At 45.3% G+C, this 18,075-nt stretch overlaps 1 protein-coding gene across 1 annotated transcript in view; it reads right to left on the bottom strand.

Moving 5' to 3' along the window:
- The window catches only part of CDH1 (cadherin 1), an 82,333-nt gene that overhangs the window by 16,532 nt on the left and 47,726 nt on the right, over positions 1–18,075 (bottom strand). Inside the window, exons 3-9 of the mRNA XM_003998189.5 lie at positions 7,150–7,367; positions 5,338–5,481; positions 5,083–5,238; positions 4,183–4,327; positions 2,660–2,835; positions 2,271–2,399; positions 90–272 (exon numbers count right to left, since the gene is read on the bottom strand). Coding sequence (XP_003998238.2) covers positions 90–272; positions 2,271–2,399; positions 2,660–2,835; positions 4,183–4,327; positions 5,083–5,238; positions 5,338–5,481; positions 7,150–7,367 — 1,151 coding nt within the window. The remainder of the gene's footprint in view (positions 1–89; positions 273–2,270; positions 2,400–2,659; positions 2,836–4,182; positions 4,328–5,082; positions 5,239–5,337; positions 5,482–7,149; positions 7,368–18,075) is intronic.

Raw genomic sequence — 18,075 nt, 5'->3', positions numbered from 1 at the left:
CCGTGCTACTTCTACTTCTGAGAAGACACCAGTGGACAGGGGAGTTTCCAAGATGTCAGTTTCTGCATCTTGCCAGGCACCATACAAACCTTAGCTGTTTTCAAAATGCCATCGTTGGTTACTGGGTCTGTGATGACAACAAATTGGTCATCCTTATTGTTCAATATGGTGTACACGGCCTGCCACGCTGGGGTATTTGGGACATCGGCGTCAGTCACTTTGAGTACGGTGATTTCGACATTAGCTTCGTTCTCAGGCACCTGCCCCTGGTACTACAGAGCAAAGGAGAAAATGGACCACTTATGACATCCTGAGACCCAATAGATGAGCCAGGGCCTAGAGGGCTAAAGGAGTACTTTCTGAGCCCAAGATTCAAGGAGAAGAGTCTTGGAGGAAATGCCCATTCCATCAGTAGAGCCTCTATTTCTTATTGGTGGAGCAGCCAATACTACTCAAGGAACATCATCCTTCATAACTACCTGAAGAAGCTTTTTAAGGACCTGGCTACCTGAGCCCCTCACAGCACACTCTGACCCAGTTGATGACTATGGTCTTAATCAAATTCAAGACACCGTGGCTTATCCATTACTCTCCTCTCCCTATCATTCCCAGTGGTACCAATAATTTTCTTACAACAAAAGTCTGGTCAGTAGAGTCCTCTGCTTAAAACCTTTGATGACATCCCCTTGCACTCAGGATAAATTCTAACATTCTTACCTCAGTCTACAAGGTCATGCAGGACCCAACCTCATTTAGTTCACTACACTGACTGGTTTTCAGTTCTTGCTATGCATCAAGCTTTTCACTGATTCAGAGCATGTTGCATATGCTGCTCCCTCTGCCTGGAGCACTCTTCCATTGTCCCCTGTCCCGCGTTGGCCAACCTCCTATCAAATCTTACTATAAATGTTACTCACAATGCCTAGGTTAGGGTGGCAGACACTGCTAATTGAATATTAATATCCATTCACCCCTTCTTCGCGAAATATATTGTTGGAGGCAGCAAAGTGCCCAGACAATGTATTTTACTTCCAGTCATCCTCAAAGACTGCAGTTGCTAAGAGGTAAATGGAACTTGTATGGGTCTGCACAGAAATAAGAGGACTTCACTTAGCAGCAATGCCTTGTGCTCCCCGTGGCCTTGCTTCCTTCCTGAACGAAGCACAGACATAGCTGGAGGGCTAGCAGCCATCTGGGGCCATAAGGGGACACCGAGGATGGAAGCTATGCACCAAGGATGGTGGCAAAGTGAGGCAAAAGAGGTTTCATTGACACCACAGATAATCTAGCTCTGGGCTTTTTGTGACACCAGAAAGTTTACCCTATTTGTTTAGGACGTAAGAGTCAAGTCTCTGTTATTAACCACTGAGCTGATTTCTAATTAATGTATTAAGATTTAAGGTTCTGGGGTGCCTGGGTGGCTCAGTCAGTTAAGCATCCGACTTGGGCTCAGGTCATGATACTGTGGCTCATGAGTTCAAACCTCATGTCGGCTTCTGTGCTGACAGCTCAGAGCCTAGAACCTGCTTTGGATTCTGTGTCTCCCTCTCTCTCTGTTCCTCCCCACTCGTTCTCTCTCTCTCAAAAATAAATAAAGATTAAAAAAAGAAAAGAATAGAAAGAAAATATTTGTTCAATGAATAAACAAAACCTGGTAGGACTTGTGACCAAGATACCCAAAATGAAAACATGAATTCAACAGGTGCCCCCCCCTTTTTTTCTTTTTTAAAGTAATCTCTATACCCAACATGGGCATCAAACTCACAACCCTCAGATCAAGAGTCACTTGCTCTGTGGTGCCTGGGTGGCTGAGTCAGTTAAGCTTCCAACTTCGGCTCAGGTCATGATTTCACAGTGAAGTTCAAGCCCCACGTGGCGCTCTGTGCTGACAGCTCTGGGCCTGGAGCCTGCTTTGGATTCTTTGTCTTCCTCTCTCTCTCTGCTCCCCCCCCCCCTCCCCCCCAGCCATGCTCTGTCATCTCTCTCTCTCTCTCTCAAAAATAAATAAAAGCATCAAAAAAATATTTAAAAAATTATAAAAGAGTCACATTCTCCACTGACTGTGCCAGCCAGGCACCTCGGGTGCCATTTATAATTTCACAAATGTGCGCCAATAGGGCCCAGGCTGATGATGGCAGGGACAACTGCCACCCCAATCTGCTTGCTTTCTGAAGTTCAGTAGTCTAGGGAAGGCTGTCAAAGGCTTCACCCATGAGCACTGTGAAACAACAGAGGACCTTTCTTTGAAAACCGAGGGGCTGCAAAATTACCGTGGTTGGTTCAAAGATGGGAGGGTTATCGTTGATGTCAGTGACCGTGATCACGGCTGTTGCGGTTGTACTTAAACCTTCGCCTTGCAGGTCAGCAGCCTGAACCACCAGGGTGTACATGGGGACACTCTGCAGAGATCAAACACATTGGAGTCAGGACCCAGAACCACATCAGGCCCAGCCCAGCCCAGAGCATCAAAACACTTTATCATTTACTTGAATGCTAGCCTGCCTTCTAGGTATAAAACCTCTAGACAGATGTTTAGATGCAAAGCTCAGACCATAACATGCTACGTGGCAACTGGCCTCTGCCGAGTTTTGCACGGTCCACGTGATCTAGCTGATGTCTATTTGCCCTCAACCCCCTCTATATCCTCTTGATCCCTGACCTCCCGGTCCAGCCCGGTGGTGACCACACTGATGACTCCTGTGTCCCTATTGATGGTGAACATTGTGCTCTGAGGCAGCGGGGGCTCTTGGGAGAGGATGGTGTACGCGATGGCGGCATTGTAGGTATTCTCGTCGTCATCTGCATCTGTGGCCGTGACTTGCATCACAGAAGTTCCTGGAGTGCCAAAGGAGAGGAAGATTCAGTTAAGCTGCACTTTGGATTTTGGTCAACATTGCTCAGCTCAATTCTGTCCAGAATGTTCCAGGAGAAGCCTAGGGTTGGTACCGTGTCATGGTTCTCCATTTTCTAATTTCCAAAATGCTTACCAGTGCGGGGGGGAGGGTTGACAGCATTCCACCAAATGAGCAGTGTTCCAAGGACTCAGCTTTGCCACAAGATACTTTGGATTGGGCTGGAGGGGAGGACTACGGGGAATAAGTAACCTTAAACTAAAACAGTGCCATGTCTCTCAAACAGAGTGAATGAGGTGAAAACTAGGAAAAATCCCACAAATTTCCGACGCGGCTTGTAAGTCACGGCTTCACCAGAGAGGATGGTCACTTGAGATCACTGCCTTCAAGGTAGAAGAGAATACTTATAGCACCTGTGACTGACAAAGGACTAGTGCTGATCACATCAAAAAAAATTCTTTAGGGATCACTAGGAAAAGGAAAAAAATAGCCCAAGGGGGAAAAAAAAGAGCAAAGGACGAAGAAAGAAGTCATAAGAAACCCAAAGGGCCGGCAAACACAGAAAATGCTTAGCCCATTAATAAAGCAGAGAAATGTAATTTAAAATTGTATGGAGATACCACCACACAGTCAACAGAGCTGAAAAGTCTAAAATTCCAGGATATATATGTTGCTGGTGGGACTGTAAACTGGTTCAACCCCTTTGGAAAACAGCTTGTCAGCAAGTATCACACTGAACAGGCACATACAATACAACTGAGCCATCTACCATTACGGATTTATACCCTAGAGAAAGTCTTGCATGTTTCCATCAGGAGATATATGCAAAGAAATACTACATGACAATGAGAATGAATGGCCTTGGACTGCTATAGGCACCAACACAAAGAACCGTATGTACATAAAGCTAAATGAGAGAAGCATGCCACAGAAATACATGTAGAGTGTGGTTCCCTGTACATAAAGTTTGAAAACGTGCAAAACAAACAAGAGCTCATATAGAGATAAATATACACACAGTGAAATAGACAAATGAAAGCAAAGGAATGATTACCACAAAAGTCAAGGCAGCGGTTACCTTTACAGGGGACAGAAAAGAATGTGGTCATAAATGGCATGCATCTGTTTCTTAATCAGGAAAGGTTCTTAAACTGCTCCTATTTTATAATACACATTTCTGTAGAAGGGATGTTTTATACACATGGTGCAAGCTTCTAAAGAAGTTCTATCGCTATGAAGGGCCTGACCCCAAACACCAGCCCCAACACTCTTAAGTCCAAAGAATCTAAGTGTCTTTCTGGGAACTACGCGCCTTATGTATTGGCCATACCTGGAAGAGCGCTTTCCATGACAGAACCTTCAAAGACCTGCTGGGTGAACTCGGGCTTGTTGTCATTCTGATCTGTCACCGTAATCACAATCTCCATTGGGTCTTCGACTGCATGCCCATTTGAAGACACAGCATGAGAGTACAGCTGAAACAGCCAAGTGAAGGTTACGTGGGTCCCAACCAGGGGGAAGAAAGGGAAGGAGTCATGTGACTGGCCTCCACCCCCTCCCCCCCCTCCCCCCCCCTCCAAGACCCAAGGAAGGACACCCTAGCAGAGAACTTTTCTCGGACATGTGCTGCTGCTTCAGTGGTGTCATGACAATGTTTGAGGTCATGATATGTAAAGATTCATGGGCTGGAGAACACAGCTACCAGGTCAGAGCTCCCATTTCCCATAGGAGGGCTAGGGAGCCAGGCCCAGGAGAAAACAGTAGAACCCTCAAACACTCTGATTCATTCCCAGCAGGCTAATGTTTGCTCTGACTGCTCCAGTCTAGTGCCTCCCCAGACTTTTCTACATTTGGCCTTAATGCATTACCCTTCAGCTCTCCAAGCTTACTCTGATACCAAGGTCTAAGAATGGCTTTTGCTCCCCAATGTCATCACTGGCCTCTTCCTCTGGGTCAGGGACTTTTGGCCCCAAAAGTTGCTACCTTGGGTCTTAACTCATGCATAAGGACTCTCCTCTCTTTATTCCTAACAAAGAAAATATTAATGCTCCCCTCCCCCCCCCCAATTTTTCCCCAGCTCTCCTGTCATCTCCCTTTATTAACAGGTACAGAGCCATCAAATTAAGCCTCACATGTCCAGAGCACCTGATCTAGGGATCCAACATGGGTTGACCAAACAATTTTGGGAGGATATGACCCCATTGTTAACAGGCTTCTGAGAGATACTCACAATGTACTTGGCAATTTGTTCTCTATCCAGAGGCTCCGTCACCTTCAGCCATCCTGTTTCTCTTTCAATAATAAACACACCAACAGGAGGTGTGTCAGCCCCTTGGCCAGTGATGCTGTAGAAAACCTTGATTTCTTTGTCCCTGTTAGATTTGATCTGAAGACCAAACAGAAAGAAACAGCATTATCCCTTTTTCTTCTTAGTCCTTCTCTGACAAATTGCTCCCAGAGAAGTAAAGAACTTCCTGCTCTCTACCTGAACCAGATTTTTAGGAAATGGGCCTTTCTCATTTTCTGGGCAGCTGATAGGAGGGATAACCCAGTCTCTCTTCTGTCTTCTAAGACCATGCTGGGAGTTGGGAAATGTGAGCACTTCTGTCTGGGTTTTGGAGACAGTGTCCTAAAAGGAAAGGAGATGAAGAACAAAATCAGGTAATTCAGGAGAAATAATACAGGCCCAACAGTTCCACCTACCCAGCCAGCATCTCCAGCATTCTGAGGGCAGTCGATGACTTTAACTTAATAACAAAACACAACCCAATGAACCTCTCTGCCATATAATAAAGATGGCATTCTCTTTTGATCCTTCTAATGTCCAGAGTTCAAGTAATCAGTATGCATACACAACTATACATTTGAGAGTTTGATATTATTTTGCAAGTTATTTCAAGCCTATATATATTATACCTGTTGTTTTTAAAAGAACATTACACTCTGATGATGTAATATCAGAGCTTATTCAACAACTGGATATTCAAGTGTTTCAATTTTCTTTTATGTTTTTCCTTGGGGTATAGGCCTCCAAAGTGGAGTTATCAGCCAAGATGAGGTAAGTTTTAGGAATTGGTGCTAAGAACTACTTTGTGATCAATACAAATTCTTTAACCTCATTGTGTTGTTTTATCTATTGAGTTTCCATTTGTTCTAACTAAAGCTGTTGGGATGGGAACCAAAAACGCCCTTTGAGACTTGTATTGAACAGTTTTCATGTGTGATAAAGATAGCTTTATGCACACACAGGGAAATAAGATAGTTGAAGATGGAAGCAAAGTTTCTTCCAAATTGTTTAAGTGCTTTAAAGTGATTAACCATAATACTGTAAAGGTTCCAGAGGACAATTCCATCTCCCACTCCCCACATAATCACTGATCACTGTTTGCCAAATGTGATTTAAGCACTATTTCCTGGCTTTTCAAATTTGTTTCAAAATGCACAAGACAGACATGAGATAAGAAATCCTTCCCAGTACTGCATTCCTACATATTAGTTACTCACATACCCAATAACACACACACACTCTCTCTCTTTCCCTCCCTCCCTCCTTCTCTGCCCTGCCCCTGCTCACGCTGTCTCTCTCTCAAAATAAATAAATACAACTTAAAAAAAAATGTTTCCCATTGAGTCTTCTCTTCCCCTCCCAAGACTCTCCCCACTAGAAACACAAAGAGTAAAATAAAATGATCAGAGGATTGATCTCCTGCTCATTCTCCCTCCAAGAAAAAGACAGTTAACAATTACTGAGTACTTACTGTATGTCTAGCACAGTTATATCATTTCACATGTATTAATTCAGGCACTCATTATTATCTGCATTTACAGATAAGGAATTTCAAGCACAGAGGGGTTAAGTAACTCTCCTGTATCTATTCAGGCAGTAAGTGGCAGGGCTATGATTCAGTCCCAGATAGTGTCCATGCTCTTTCTTACCCACTATTCTACACTTCCCACAGAAAATACAGATATTCACACTGCACCATCATTCCGGCTGATCCCTCCCTCCCCCCACCTACTCAAAAAAATTCCCAACGATTAGTTCAGTTAGACCAATGGTTCTCAACTAGAGGTGATTCTCCAACCCGGGGGGCATTGGCTGTCTGGAGACATTTTTGGTTATGACAGCTAGGGGCATGCTGCTGGTATCTATCTGGTGGGGTACAGCCAGGGATGCTTCTAAACATCACAACAGAAAACCATCCAGCCCCAAATGTGAATGGTGCCAAGGGTAGGGAACCTGCATTAGCCAGAGGACTAAAACAATGGTGAACTTCCAAGAAACGCTCCAACGTACGTGATGGCGGCGGTGATGGCGCACTGCTGCCTTCAGCGTAACTTTGGTGGACAGCTTCCTGCGGCTGGAGTCCCAGGCGTGGACGAGAAAACTCATCTCTGGTTTATGAAGCTGCAGAGGCCGTCTGACGCTAACCACACCATCGCTGCCCACTTTGATTCGCGTGTCATCAGAAAAATAGGCTGTCCTTGGTTGACCGGTGCATCCTTCAAAACTCACTGCAGGGCACACGTCACAGCGATTAGGAAATGGGGCAGATTAAAGACATGAGTGTTCCTTCTCTAAAAAGCAAACGTGGTTCACCCACCAAAAGCCTGACTCATGCAAAACAAGCCATCGTCTGGAGACAGAACAGCAAAGATACCAAAGTAGTCAATATTATCATCATGTTCTTCACAATTACAGGAAGACTGTTCATTGTGGTCTGATTTTCTTTCTTTTTTTCTAAATTTTTTTTTCAACGTTTTTATTTATTTTTGGGACAGAGAGAGACAGAGCATGAACGGGGGAGGGGCAGAGAGAGAGGGAGACACAGAATCGGAAACAGGCTCCAGGCTCCGAGCCATCAGCCCAGAGCCTGACGCAGGGCTTGAACTCACGGACCGTGAGATCGTGACCTGGCTGAAGTCGGACGCTTAACTGACTGCACCACCCAGGCGCCCCTTCTAAATTTTTTTTTAATGTTTATTTATTTTTGAGACAGAGAGAGACAGAGCATGAATGGGGGAGGGTCAGAGAGAGAGGGAGACACAGAATCTGAAACAGGCACAGGCTCCGAGCTGTCAGCACAGAGCCTGATACGGGGCTCGAACTCACGGACTGCGAGATCATGACCTGAGCCGAAGTCGGCCGCCCAACCGACTGAGCCATCCAGGCGCCTCTGATTTTCTTTCTTATCTACTTGTAAACTACAAACAGTGACCTGTCTAGAAAGTAACTTCTTTTCAATAACAAAAGGGACCTCTCCTTCAGTTGGCTGTTGACAATATAAAAACAGACTGCTAAGATTACTGAGACAGAATGCTTGCTAAATCCAAAAGTTAGAGACTAAGGTACAGTGAGACATTGCAGAGTCTACATTTAAGTAGCAGGTGGGGTAACTGAGCCTGGGTGGTTCAGTTGGTTAAGCATCTGGTTAAGCATCTGACTCTTAACTTCAGCTCAGGTCATGCTCTCACAGTTCGTGGGATTGGGCCTTGAGTTGGGCTCTGCACTGACAGCATGAAGGCTGCTTGGGATTCATTCATTCATTCATTCATTCATTTTCTCTCTCTCTCTCTCCTCTCAAAATAAATAAAATAAACATTTTAAATAAATACATAAATGTTGACATTTCAAAACCAGTGGCAGACAATGAGAGAGGGACATGGCATGATGATAACGAGTACGGACTCTGGGGGTGGCCCCCTGGGTGGCTCAGCTGGTTAAGCATCCCACTCTTAATTTTGACTCAGGTTGTGATCCCAGGGTCATGGCATCAAGCTCTGGGTCAGGCTCTGAGCTGTGCGTGGAGCCTGCTTGAGACTCTCCCTCCCTCTATCTCTATCCCTCTCCCTTGTTCACACTCACTCTCTCTAAAGAATATGGACTCTGGAACAGGCTACCTGGTTCAAGTCCCAGCTCTGCTTATTATTAGCTCTGTGACCTTGGGCAAATTAATCTCCCTGTGCCTCAGTCTACCCATCTGTAGAATGAAGGCAATAAAAGCAACTACCCACTAGGGTTGATTTAAGTTTGTTTTTTTAACGTTTGTTTGTTTGTTTATTTATTTATTTATGAGACAGAGACAGAGCATGAACGGGGGAGGGTCAGAGAGAGAGGGAGACACAGAATCCAAAGCAGGCTCCAGGCTCCAAGCACAGAGCCCGACGCGGGGCTCGAACTCACAGACCGCAAGATCACCACCTGAGCCGAAGTTGGACGCCCAACTGACTGAGCCACCCAGGTGCCCCTAGGGTTGACTTAAGTTACATCTCTATGTGCTTGGCACATAATAAGCACTATATTAATGTCTGTCCAATTAAGTTTTTGAAAACAAATGTGACTTTGGTTAATCATTTATTCAACCCTCATGAGTATCCCACAGAGGACATTGATAACTGTAAATACTTGTTGAGTGCTAATTCTATTTTTATTATCTCAGGCACAGAGGGGTAATACCTGCTTTCAATCTGATGCAGAAGAGAAACTGATCATTGTCAGGGGAGATAACGAAAGTTGTACAGGAAAGTCTTCAACCTGATCATACAGGGCAGCAAGACAAATGCAAAAGACAGGGAAGGACTACTTGGGTGGGGGAATGTTATGACCAATGACTTCCAAACTCTACTTAAAATTTCATAGCTATTAAGGTATTAAAACTTAAAGACCACCAATACCCAAAGATGGTGACGCTGGTGGTGAAAAATGTCCTAAAGGGCTCATTCTACAGGTTTCCACCAAGCTCTATGCCAGAAGCTGTGCTGAGCTCTAAGGACAAACCTGTAGACAAGACAGACAAGGCACTGCTCCTCACTGAGCTTACACTGTTGTGGAAAGCATGGACAAATACAGAAATCAATCATCTCAGGAAGTGATAAACGCTAGACAGAAAGGAATTAAAGAGAGTAATACAAGAGTGATCAGAGGAGAGGGGGATTCAGAAAGATGTAACTATTACTGGATGATGAGAGCAAGCCTCTTGAGGTGGAGGTGGCTGAGCAGAGACCTGAAGGAGACAGTCTTGCAGAAACCTGTCTCAAGAGCCAGCTAGACACAGGGAAGAGCTGATAAAGCAGCTCATTCTGGGAACTTCTCAAGGTGGCCTGTTTTCATCCCTTTCAAATACTCGCCCTTAATTTCTCTAGTGTAATTTTTACTTTTTCCAAATAGATCTTTTATAAAAACTCCTGCTCTTGAGCCTATTTTACAAGGCTAGACACCTCTATATTCATGAGGATCACATCTCTGCCACAAAGTCCTAAGGCCACCCCTAATTCCTGGGCTGCAGTTTTCACTTTCTTCCACCAGGGGCCACCCTTGCAAATGTTTCTGAAGCCAACAGCCACACCCTTTCCAGAGAAAATAAGACCTGACTGGTGTGGGTGGGTGAACACCATGATCATTTCCATTTTGAAGATGAAGATATTCAGAAGATGAAGAAATCCAGGCTTGGAGAGCTTAAGAAAATTGCTTGACATCCTATACTTAGTGAAAGCAGAGCTGGGACTGGCCCTTACCCTGAGTTACTTAGTCTTATGACCGCGTTCCCTTGCCCTGAAGAGACTGTTAAGGCCCTGGTTTATTTTGCCCCCTAGCTAGAATCCAGGGATGACAGAAATCTGGGGCCACCTTGTACAAGTAACTGGGAGTCGCTATCCAGCCAAACAAAAAGATAGTTCACAGGAAGGGAACAGGGTCCTTCAAATAATCACCCACCCACCCCCTGTCCTCCAGGTTTATACAAAAAAAAAAAAAAATCACAGCCATGGTCCCACCTCTACCCTCGCCTTATAGGCTGGTTCTATATCTACTATCTGTGACCAGATAACAAACCCAGATTCCACCATGTTCTTGCTGAGTGGCCTTAAACAATATGCTTAACTCCCCTGGGCCTCAGTTTTCTCTACTGGGACATGAAGGATACCACCATTGATGGAGCCTACCTCTTCAGGGTTTTTGTGAATATTAACCAAGACAGCAAATGTGATCACATTTTGAAAGTGAAAGAGCAGTGCGAGCAGTAGATAATGATTATTTTTTCTGTGCATTTGGGTACACAAGCTAGAAGTATTTGCTAGAAGCCAAGTATGTGCTACATGAACAGGGGAACCAAAAATGAGAAGAACAAAGGCAAAGTCCTTGAAGGATGGGCAGACACTGCCTTTTAAGTCTAAAATAGGATCTCCATCTCAAACTAGATGTTTTTCAAATAACCTCCCCCGAACCCATCCCAGCAGAAGTAATGGGGTGATCTGAGGCGGGGGGGGGGGGGGGGTGCTGTCACAGAAACAAGGACAAGAGCTGCTCTGGTTTATGCATGGATTTAATTCCTTTCCCCAGCTGGCCCAAATCTGGGCAGTGAAAGTTGGGACAAGCAGGACTGGACTTGCCAAAGGCGGCAGCCTGAACGTTTTTAAATGGTTCTGCAAATAACTTTGAGCCAAGGAGCTTAACCAGCTTGGGTCATCTTGTCTTAATGGTGGCTAAGCCCCACCCCTTGAGAAGTGACAAAGAAGTGTGCGCTGCCCCAACCTGAATTTCCAGGTGCTCATTAAGGCCCATTATCTTTCTGTGCAATCTGATCCTCTGGGCTGAGAAACCAGAAATTACAAGAAAGATGAGGGACTCTCCAGCTTCAGAAGGCTCCTTGCTTCAACCTTGACAAGGACCAGGCCATGTCTCAGAGCCACAGTGACCACTAATGGCAGCACGGGGGACTCAAACAAGAAAAAGAGAATCAGTCCATGAGGACAGGGTATATTTGAACGTTTCCACGATAAAAAATCAAACAGACATAAACATAAAGCCAGCAAGGGATTAAGCAAGTGTTCTTTAAGTCAGGATGACCTCCTTTCCTAAAACTGGTCATTTGGTCATTTGGTCTAGAAACCAAAATCCCAGTGACAAGAGCCAAGAACCCAGGTGGCCATCTCTAGATGTGGACATCTTTTCACTGCAATAACATCATCCCCACCACCACCAAAAACCACAGCCTCGACTAATAGCTTCAACTACCTTTTATCTACTATTCTCTTAATATTTTTACACACTTGTAGAACACTAAGTGTCAGGCTCCATTCTAACCACTTTACAAATATTAACTCACTCCATTCCGGAACTCTGAGGGTGGTACTACCAGTGTTTCCTTTTCACATGTGGGGAACAAACCGAGGCAGGCCGTGAGGCCCAGAGCTGGGACTGGAACCCAGGCCGTCTGAGAGTTCTTGCTCCTAACCGCTCGGCCTCATGGTGTTCTCTACAAGCCAGACCCTTGCACTGTGCTCTTTGTGTTGTAATTCCTCTTCACCTTCTGCCACCCTTTGGGGTAGGGACCACTACCTCCGCTTTCTTTGTCCTTAATTATATGCTTGTGACTGGAGGGGCTGAGCTGTCTGGCTCCAAAGTGAGCATTCTTCACCACTGTTTCCATTTGCAAAATGGGGACATGCTTATCTAGCAATAATAAAAAGGAATACATATTAAGAAGAAAAAGTCTTTAAACATCCCCCAACAGTAGGCAACTCTACCCACCAGGAGCCTAATGGTAATTGTTGGGTGGGAGGGGCAGATTCAAAATGTGGTTGAAGTGGGGGCAGGGGGCGATTCTGATTTTTTTTTTTCTTTTTTAATGTTTATTCATTTTTGACAGGGAGAGAGACAGAGCATGAGCAGGGGAAGGGCAGACAGAGAGGGAGACACAGAATCTGAAACAGGCACAGGCTCCAGGCTCTGAGCTGTCAGCACAGAGCCGGACGCGGGGCTCGAACTCACAGACTGTGAGATCACGACCTGAGCCGAAGTCGGATGCTCAACCGACCGAGCCACCCAGGAGCCCCAATTCTGGTTTTTTAAACATATTTTCCTTCTATATCTTTGTACATATTATATGGTGCATCAGAATTACAATGAATTCCTTTTAAAATGACGGAAAGAAAAGTGACTTTTAAAAAGCATTTTTTTTTCAACGTTTATTTATTTTTTGGGGGGACAGAGAGAGACAGAGCATGAACGGGGGAGGGGCAGAGAGAGAGGGAGACACAGAACTGGAAGCAGGCTCCAGGCTCGGAGTCATCAGCCCAGAGCCCGACGCGGGGCTCGAACTCACGGACCGCGAGATCGTGACCTGGCTGAAGTCGGACGCTCAACTGACTGTGCCACCCAGGCGCCCCTAAAAAGCATTTTTAACACATTGTGACTTTTGCGGGCTATTTATCCTAAAAGGGCCCTATTTTCTAACTCACGTGGCACCAAGTAGTAGTTTTAATCAGAGGACCCTGGAAGAAGTGACTGAGGTTCAAATAAAAATTAAACCCAAGTTCATGAAAAGCTTCTGGTCCAGGGCAGGGCTTTGAGCACTGAGCAACATTCCTTGCTTGGAATTGCCACTGTGGCTCAAACAGTCCTGCTTTAAGGATTCCGTTTCTTCTTCCACCCCCACCCAGCCCCACAGCTGGAATGTGAGTGGGTGGAACCAGACAGTCTCAGAAGCCTTCATGTATTTCTGGGAGATGTTGAGATGTAAGGACAGGGACCTACAATCAAGCCAGCTAACCATACTTGAGTTATTTGCTAACTAGTGGGATAACCCAATCTCTCAACGGCAACTACTTGAAAGCAGTGTTTTCCCCACACTATACACAAAGGCATGCATTATGGATTGTTTCTCTCTCATTGGAACGCATTTCCCACAGCCAACATCATAGAACCCTGCATTTAGATGTATTTCAAGGACCATTTGAACTTGAGCACTCAGCCTTAGGAAGACAAAGTCACACACACAAGATCAAGAGCCTCCTGAGGCCCCTGGAGCTGCCGGGGCGGGGTCATGTTGCCACTGCATATCTCCAAACCAAGGACTGTGGTTTCTACCTTAAATACTGAAAATACAAGACAAAAAGTTTAACCTGATGGATGAAAGAAATCCTAGGGAGAGAGACATATTACCACTTCGCTAGGTAGGAGCCTCTCTTTGCTGGTTAGGCATGGTGTTTCTAACTCCAATCACAAAGCCGTAATTCTCCACGGACACCACCGCCTATAAAATTTCTTTCTAGGTTCCATTTCCTTTGATGCACTGGGTGATACTGGAACACTTTCCTTTGATGGGTGTCCATAAAATTACTCAACATTACGGGTTTACTAAGCACCCACGCTCAGCAAGAAAAAAAATGCACGTTTAAAAAATGGGAAGAAGGGGCACCTGCGTGCCTCTGACGGTTGAGGGTCTGACTTCGGTTCAGGTCATGACCTCATGGTTTGTGGGTTCAAGCTCCACATCAGGCTCTGTGCTCACAGCTCAGAGCCTGGAGCCCACTTTGGATTCTGTGTCTGGCTGTCTCTCCCTCAAAAATAAAATAAACATTAAATAAATAAAAAAATAAATAACGAGAAGGAAAGGACTATCAGGCCTCTATTTGAGATTCAAGTTGTACCAACAAGACGATCTTCTTAGCCCCTAGACATCTCTGTATGTGTCCATTTGCTATAAAAGAACGAGCAACCCGATAGCCTTACTTGACACACTGGCCGTGGGTGGTAGGAATTTAGCAGCCTGGCTAATAAATGAGGAAACTGAAGTCTCAGTGGAGACACCTGGCTAAGCCACATAGCAGAAGTGGCAGAACCTGTGGTCTGAGGCAGCTTCAGGACTTAACCACCTTAGTATCAGTAAGCTATGCGTCAACTAGTTCCTAGCTGAATGGAGAACAGCAAGTTCCCACAGGAGAACAGGACAGGTAGAATAACAGTAAGAACAGGAAAGTGTCCCCTGTCTCCATCTTCCCCTTATACACATATACTCCCTCTCTCTCCTTGAAGGAATGCTGTGCCTTGGAAATTCACTCCCAGCGCCACAGAAAAACATAGGGACAGTCAGACAGCCAAGTGAAAGAGGAAGTTTTAAATTTCAGATCCAAGAATGTGCTGCTGTGGGTCACACCATTACAGACCTAAAATAAGTCAAAGTTCCTCTCATCGGTTAGCTTACACCTCAAACATTTTTCTGGGGAAGATAAACAGCGTGGACTCCCGGTGGACCAGCATGACTTACAGCCTGTGCCCATAAAACCTGAGTGGCAATGCTCCATGAGAGCTGTCGGCTGGGGTGCCTGCACCCGCCCAACCTCCCGTGCTAACGGGCAGCTCCCATGGAATCTCAGGGGTGGGAAGTGTACTTTCATGAGATCTACCACGTTCTTGCTACCGGCCTCTTGACACGACCTTGCCTGGAACAAATTATAAGTAGTCTCAGATGTGGTATGTGTACATATACATACACACACACAGACACGCGCACGCACACACACGTATACACACATACACACACATGCATACACATACCGTGGAATATTACTCAGCCATCAAAAGAAATCTTGCCATTTGCAACAATGTGTATGGAGTTAGAGTGTATTATGCGAAGTGAAGTGAGTCAGAGAAAGAAATACCACATAATTTAACTCATGTGGAATTTAAGAAATGAAACAGATGAACATAGGGGAAGGGAGAAAGAAAAGAGAGAGGAGGCAAACCACAAGAGACTGTCAATGATAGAGAAGTGAGGGTTGATGGAGGGAGGTGGGTGGGGGGTGGGGATTAAGAAGGGCACTTGTGGTGAGCACTGGGTGTTACATTCAAGTGATTAATCACTAAATTCTACTCCTAAAACCAGTATTACACTATATGTTAACTAACTACAATGTAAATAAAAACTTGAAACAAAATACAAACATACATACAAACTGTAAAACTAAATAATAAATAAGTGGACTCTGTCTTTATTTATTTATTTATTTTTAAAGTGCAGGCTTGGGGGGCGGGGGCACCTGGGTGGCTCAGTCGGTTAAGCTGCTGACTTCGGCTCAGGTCATGATCCCCCAGTCCATGGGTTCAAGCCCCATGTTGGGCTCTGTGCTGACAGCTCAGAACCTGAAGCCTGCTTTGGATTCTGTGTCTCCCTCTCTCTCCTCCCCTCCCCTGCTTGCATTCTGTCTCTGTCTCTCAAAAATAAACACTGAAAAAAAATTTTTTAATGAAGGTTTTTTTTTTTTAATGTTTATTTATCTATTTTTGAGAGAGAGAGAGAGCATGAACAAGGAAGGGGCAGAGAGAAAGGCAGAGAAAATCCCAAGCAGACTCCTTGCCATCAGTGCAAAGCCTGATGCGGGGCTTGAACCCATGAACTGTGAGATCATGATCTGAGCAGAAGTTAGATGCTTAACCGACTGAGCCACCCAAACGCCCCTCTTATTTTTTATAAAATTTTGAAAGTTATTTATTTATTTTGAGAGAGAGAGATAAAGGAAGAGACAGAGAGGATTCCAAGCTGCTCCACATGGCCAGTGTGGAGCCCAATGTGGGGCTCAAACTCACAAACTGAGAGATCATGACCTGAGCAAAAGTCAGACGTTTAACTGACTCAGCCGCCCAAGCGCCGACTGTGTCTTCATTTAACTAACACCCTAAAAACAGACGTCAACAATGATCCTGGCCTGGGTAGGAATTAAGGAGCAGGCTCCTTCACATCTGTTTCCATCAAAACATATTGAGGAATGGGGTGCCTGCCTGGTTCAGTCAGTCGAGTGTATGACTGTTATCTCAAAGTTGTAAGTTCAAACTCCACATTGGGTATAGAGATTAAAAGTTAAATCTTAAAAATATAAAAACCATAAAACAGACTGAGGTGGAGAGCAGGGTATCATTGCACGGACAAAAAACAGTGAGGTTACAGATCAAGGAACAATTAGCCCAGGCCCCTCCTCTCCAAAGGGGAGCCAGCAAGGATAAAGGGGTGACCCAGGACCCTCGATTCCCCTGCTTTAAGGTTACTCATGCTGACTGGGTCACTCTGGTGGTGGATTTTTGCTTCCCAGTTGTGTTTCTTCATAGGCTAATGCCCTGTTCGTTCTCTGGAGAGCAAACACCAAGGATGCTGATCAGAATCAGCAGAATAAAAAAGTATCATCAACGGCACTTTTTTCTTTTTTTAAAGCCAACTCCAACTGTGGAAGTGGTAAAAACCAATTACACACAGTTTTATAGTTGTACATTGTGTGAAGGGGGTCAAACTGAGTCAGGTTCAAATCCCCACTTTGCTTCATATGTGCCACTGTAGGCAAGTTACTTTGACCCCCCCACCCTTGAGCACCGGTTTTCCTGTTCTCTGAATGGAGATGTCCATCTATCTCCTTGGAGGGATTGTTTTAAGGATTCTTTGTTCAACAAGTATTTACTGAGCCCTTCCTCTTTGCCTGGGAAATCTAAAGACTGGGAAATACACTCTAAAGACTGGGAAATACACTCTAAAGACTGGGAAATACACTCTAAAGACTGGGAAATACAGGGGCGCCTGGGTGGCGCAGTCGGTTAAGCGTCCGACTTCAGCCAGGTCACGATCTCGCGGTCCGTGAGTTCGAGCCCCGCGTCGGGCTCTGGGCTGATGGCTCAGAGCCTGGAGCCTGTTTCCGATTCTGTGTCTCCCTCTCTCTCTGCCCCTCCCCCGTTCATGCTCTGTCTCTCTCTGTCCCAAAAAACATAAATAAACGTTGAAAAAAAAATAAATAAATAAAGACTGGGAAATACAGCAAGTAGACAAAGTAAGGCTCCTGCCCTCATGGGGCTTACATTCTGGTGGAGAACAGGTCATTAACAATTCAGTTAACAAATGTCATGAATGAAAAATGTTGAGAGAGAAAAATAAGCAGGTAAGGGGGTTCCAAGGCTTTATGCAACGGCCAGGGTGGAGGGGACAATTTAATAAAGGGCATCTGGGAAGGCCTCCAGAAGGGGCATTTGAGAAGCTTCTCCCAGCTTCTGGCTGCATACCAAAGCAAGGCAGCGAGCCATTTGGCAGTGCGGGGGACAATTCCAGGGCTACTCAAGCCCTGCACACCGACCAAACACCTACTGTTCTAGTACTGAAGACGCAGCCATGAACACGACAGGGAAACAATCCCTGCCCTCCTGGGGCTGACTTTCCAGTGCAAAGAAAGTGACATTAGCATGTGGATCCCACTCGGGCAGCAATGGCACCTGCTTCCTCCAGTCCAGAAGGGCCAGAGCGCCTCCCCATCCCCCTTGTCCTTTTGATATCAAGGCCAGAAAACAACTGCTTTAAATCCTTTGCCTTTCCAGGCCTCCACTGGACAGTTCAGCAACGAGCCAGCACCCACTGATAAAACCTCACACGGTTTAACCTCAATATTCCTGCCTTAGTGGGGCTGCAGTGGC

This window comes from Felis catus, chromosome E2 (assembly GCF_018350175.1).
Source record: "Felis catus isolate Fca126 chromosome E2, F.catus_Fca126_mat1.0, whole genome shotgun sequence".
Taxonomy (NCBI): Eukaryota; Metazoa; Chordata; class Mammalia; order Carnivora; family Felidae; genus Felis; species Felis catus.
This window is presented reverse-complemented; position numbering and strand designations above follow the sequence as displayed.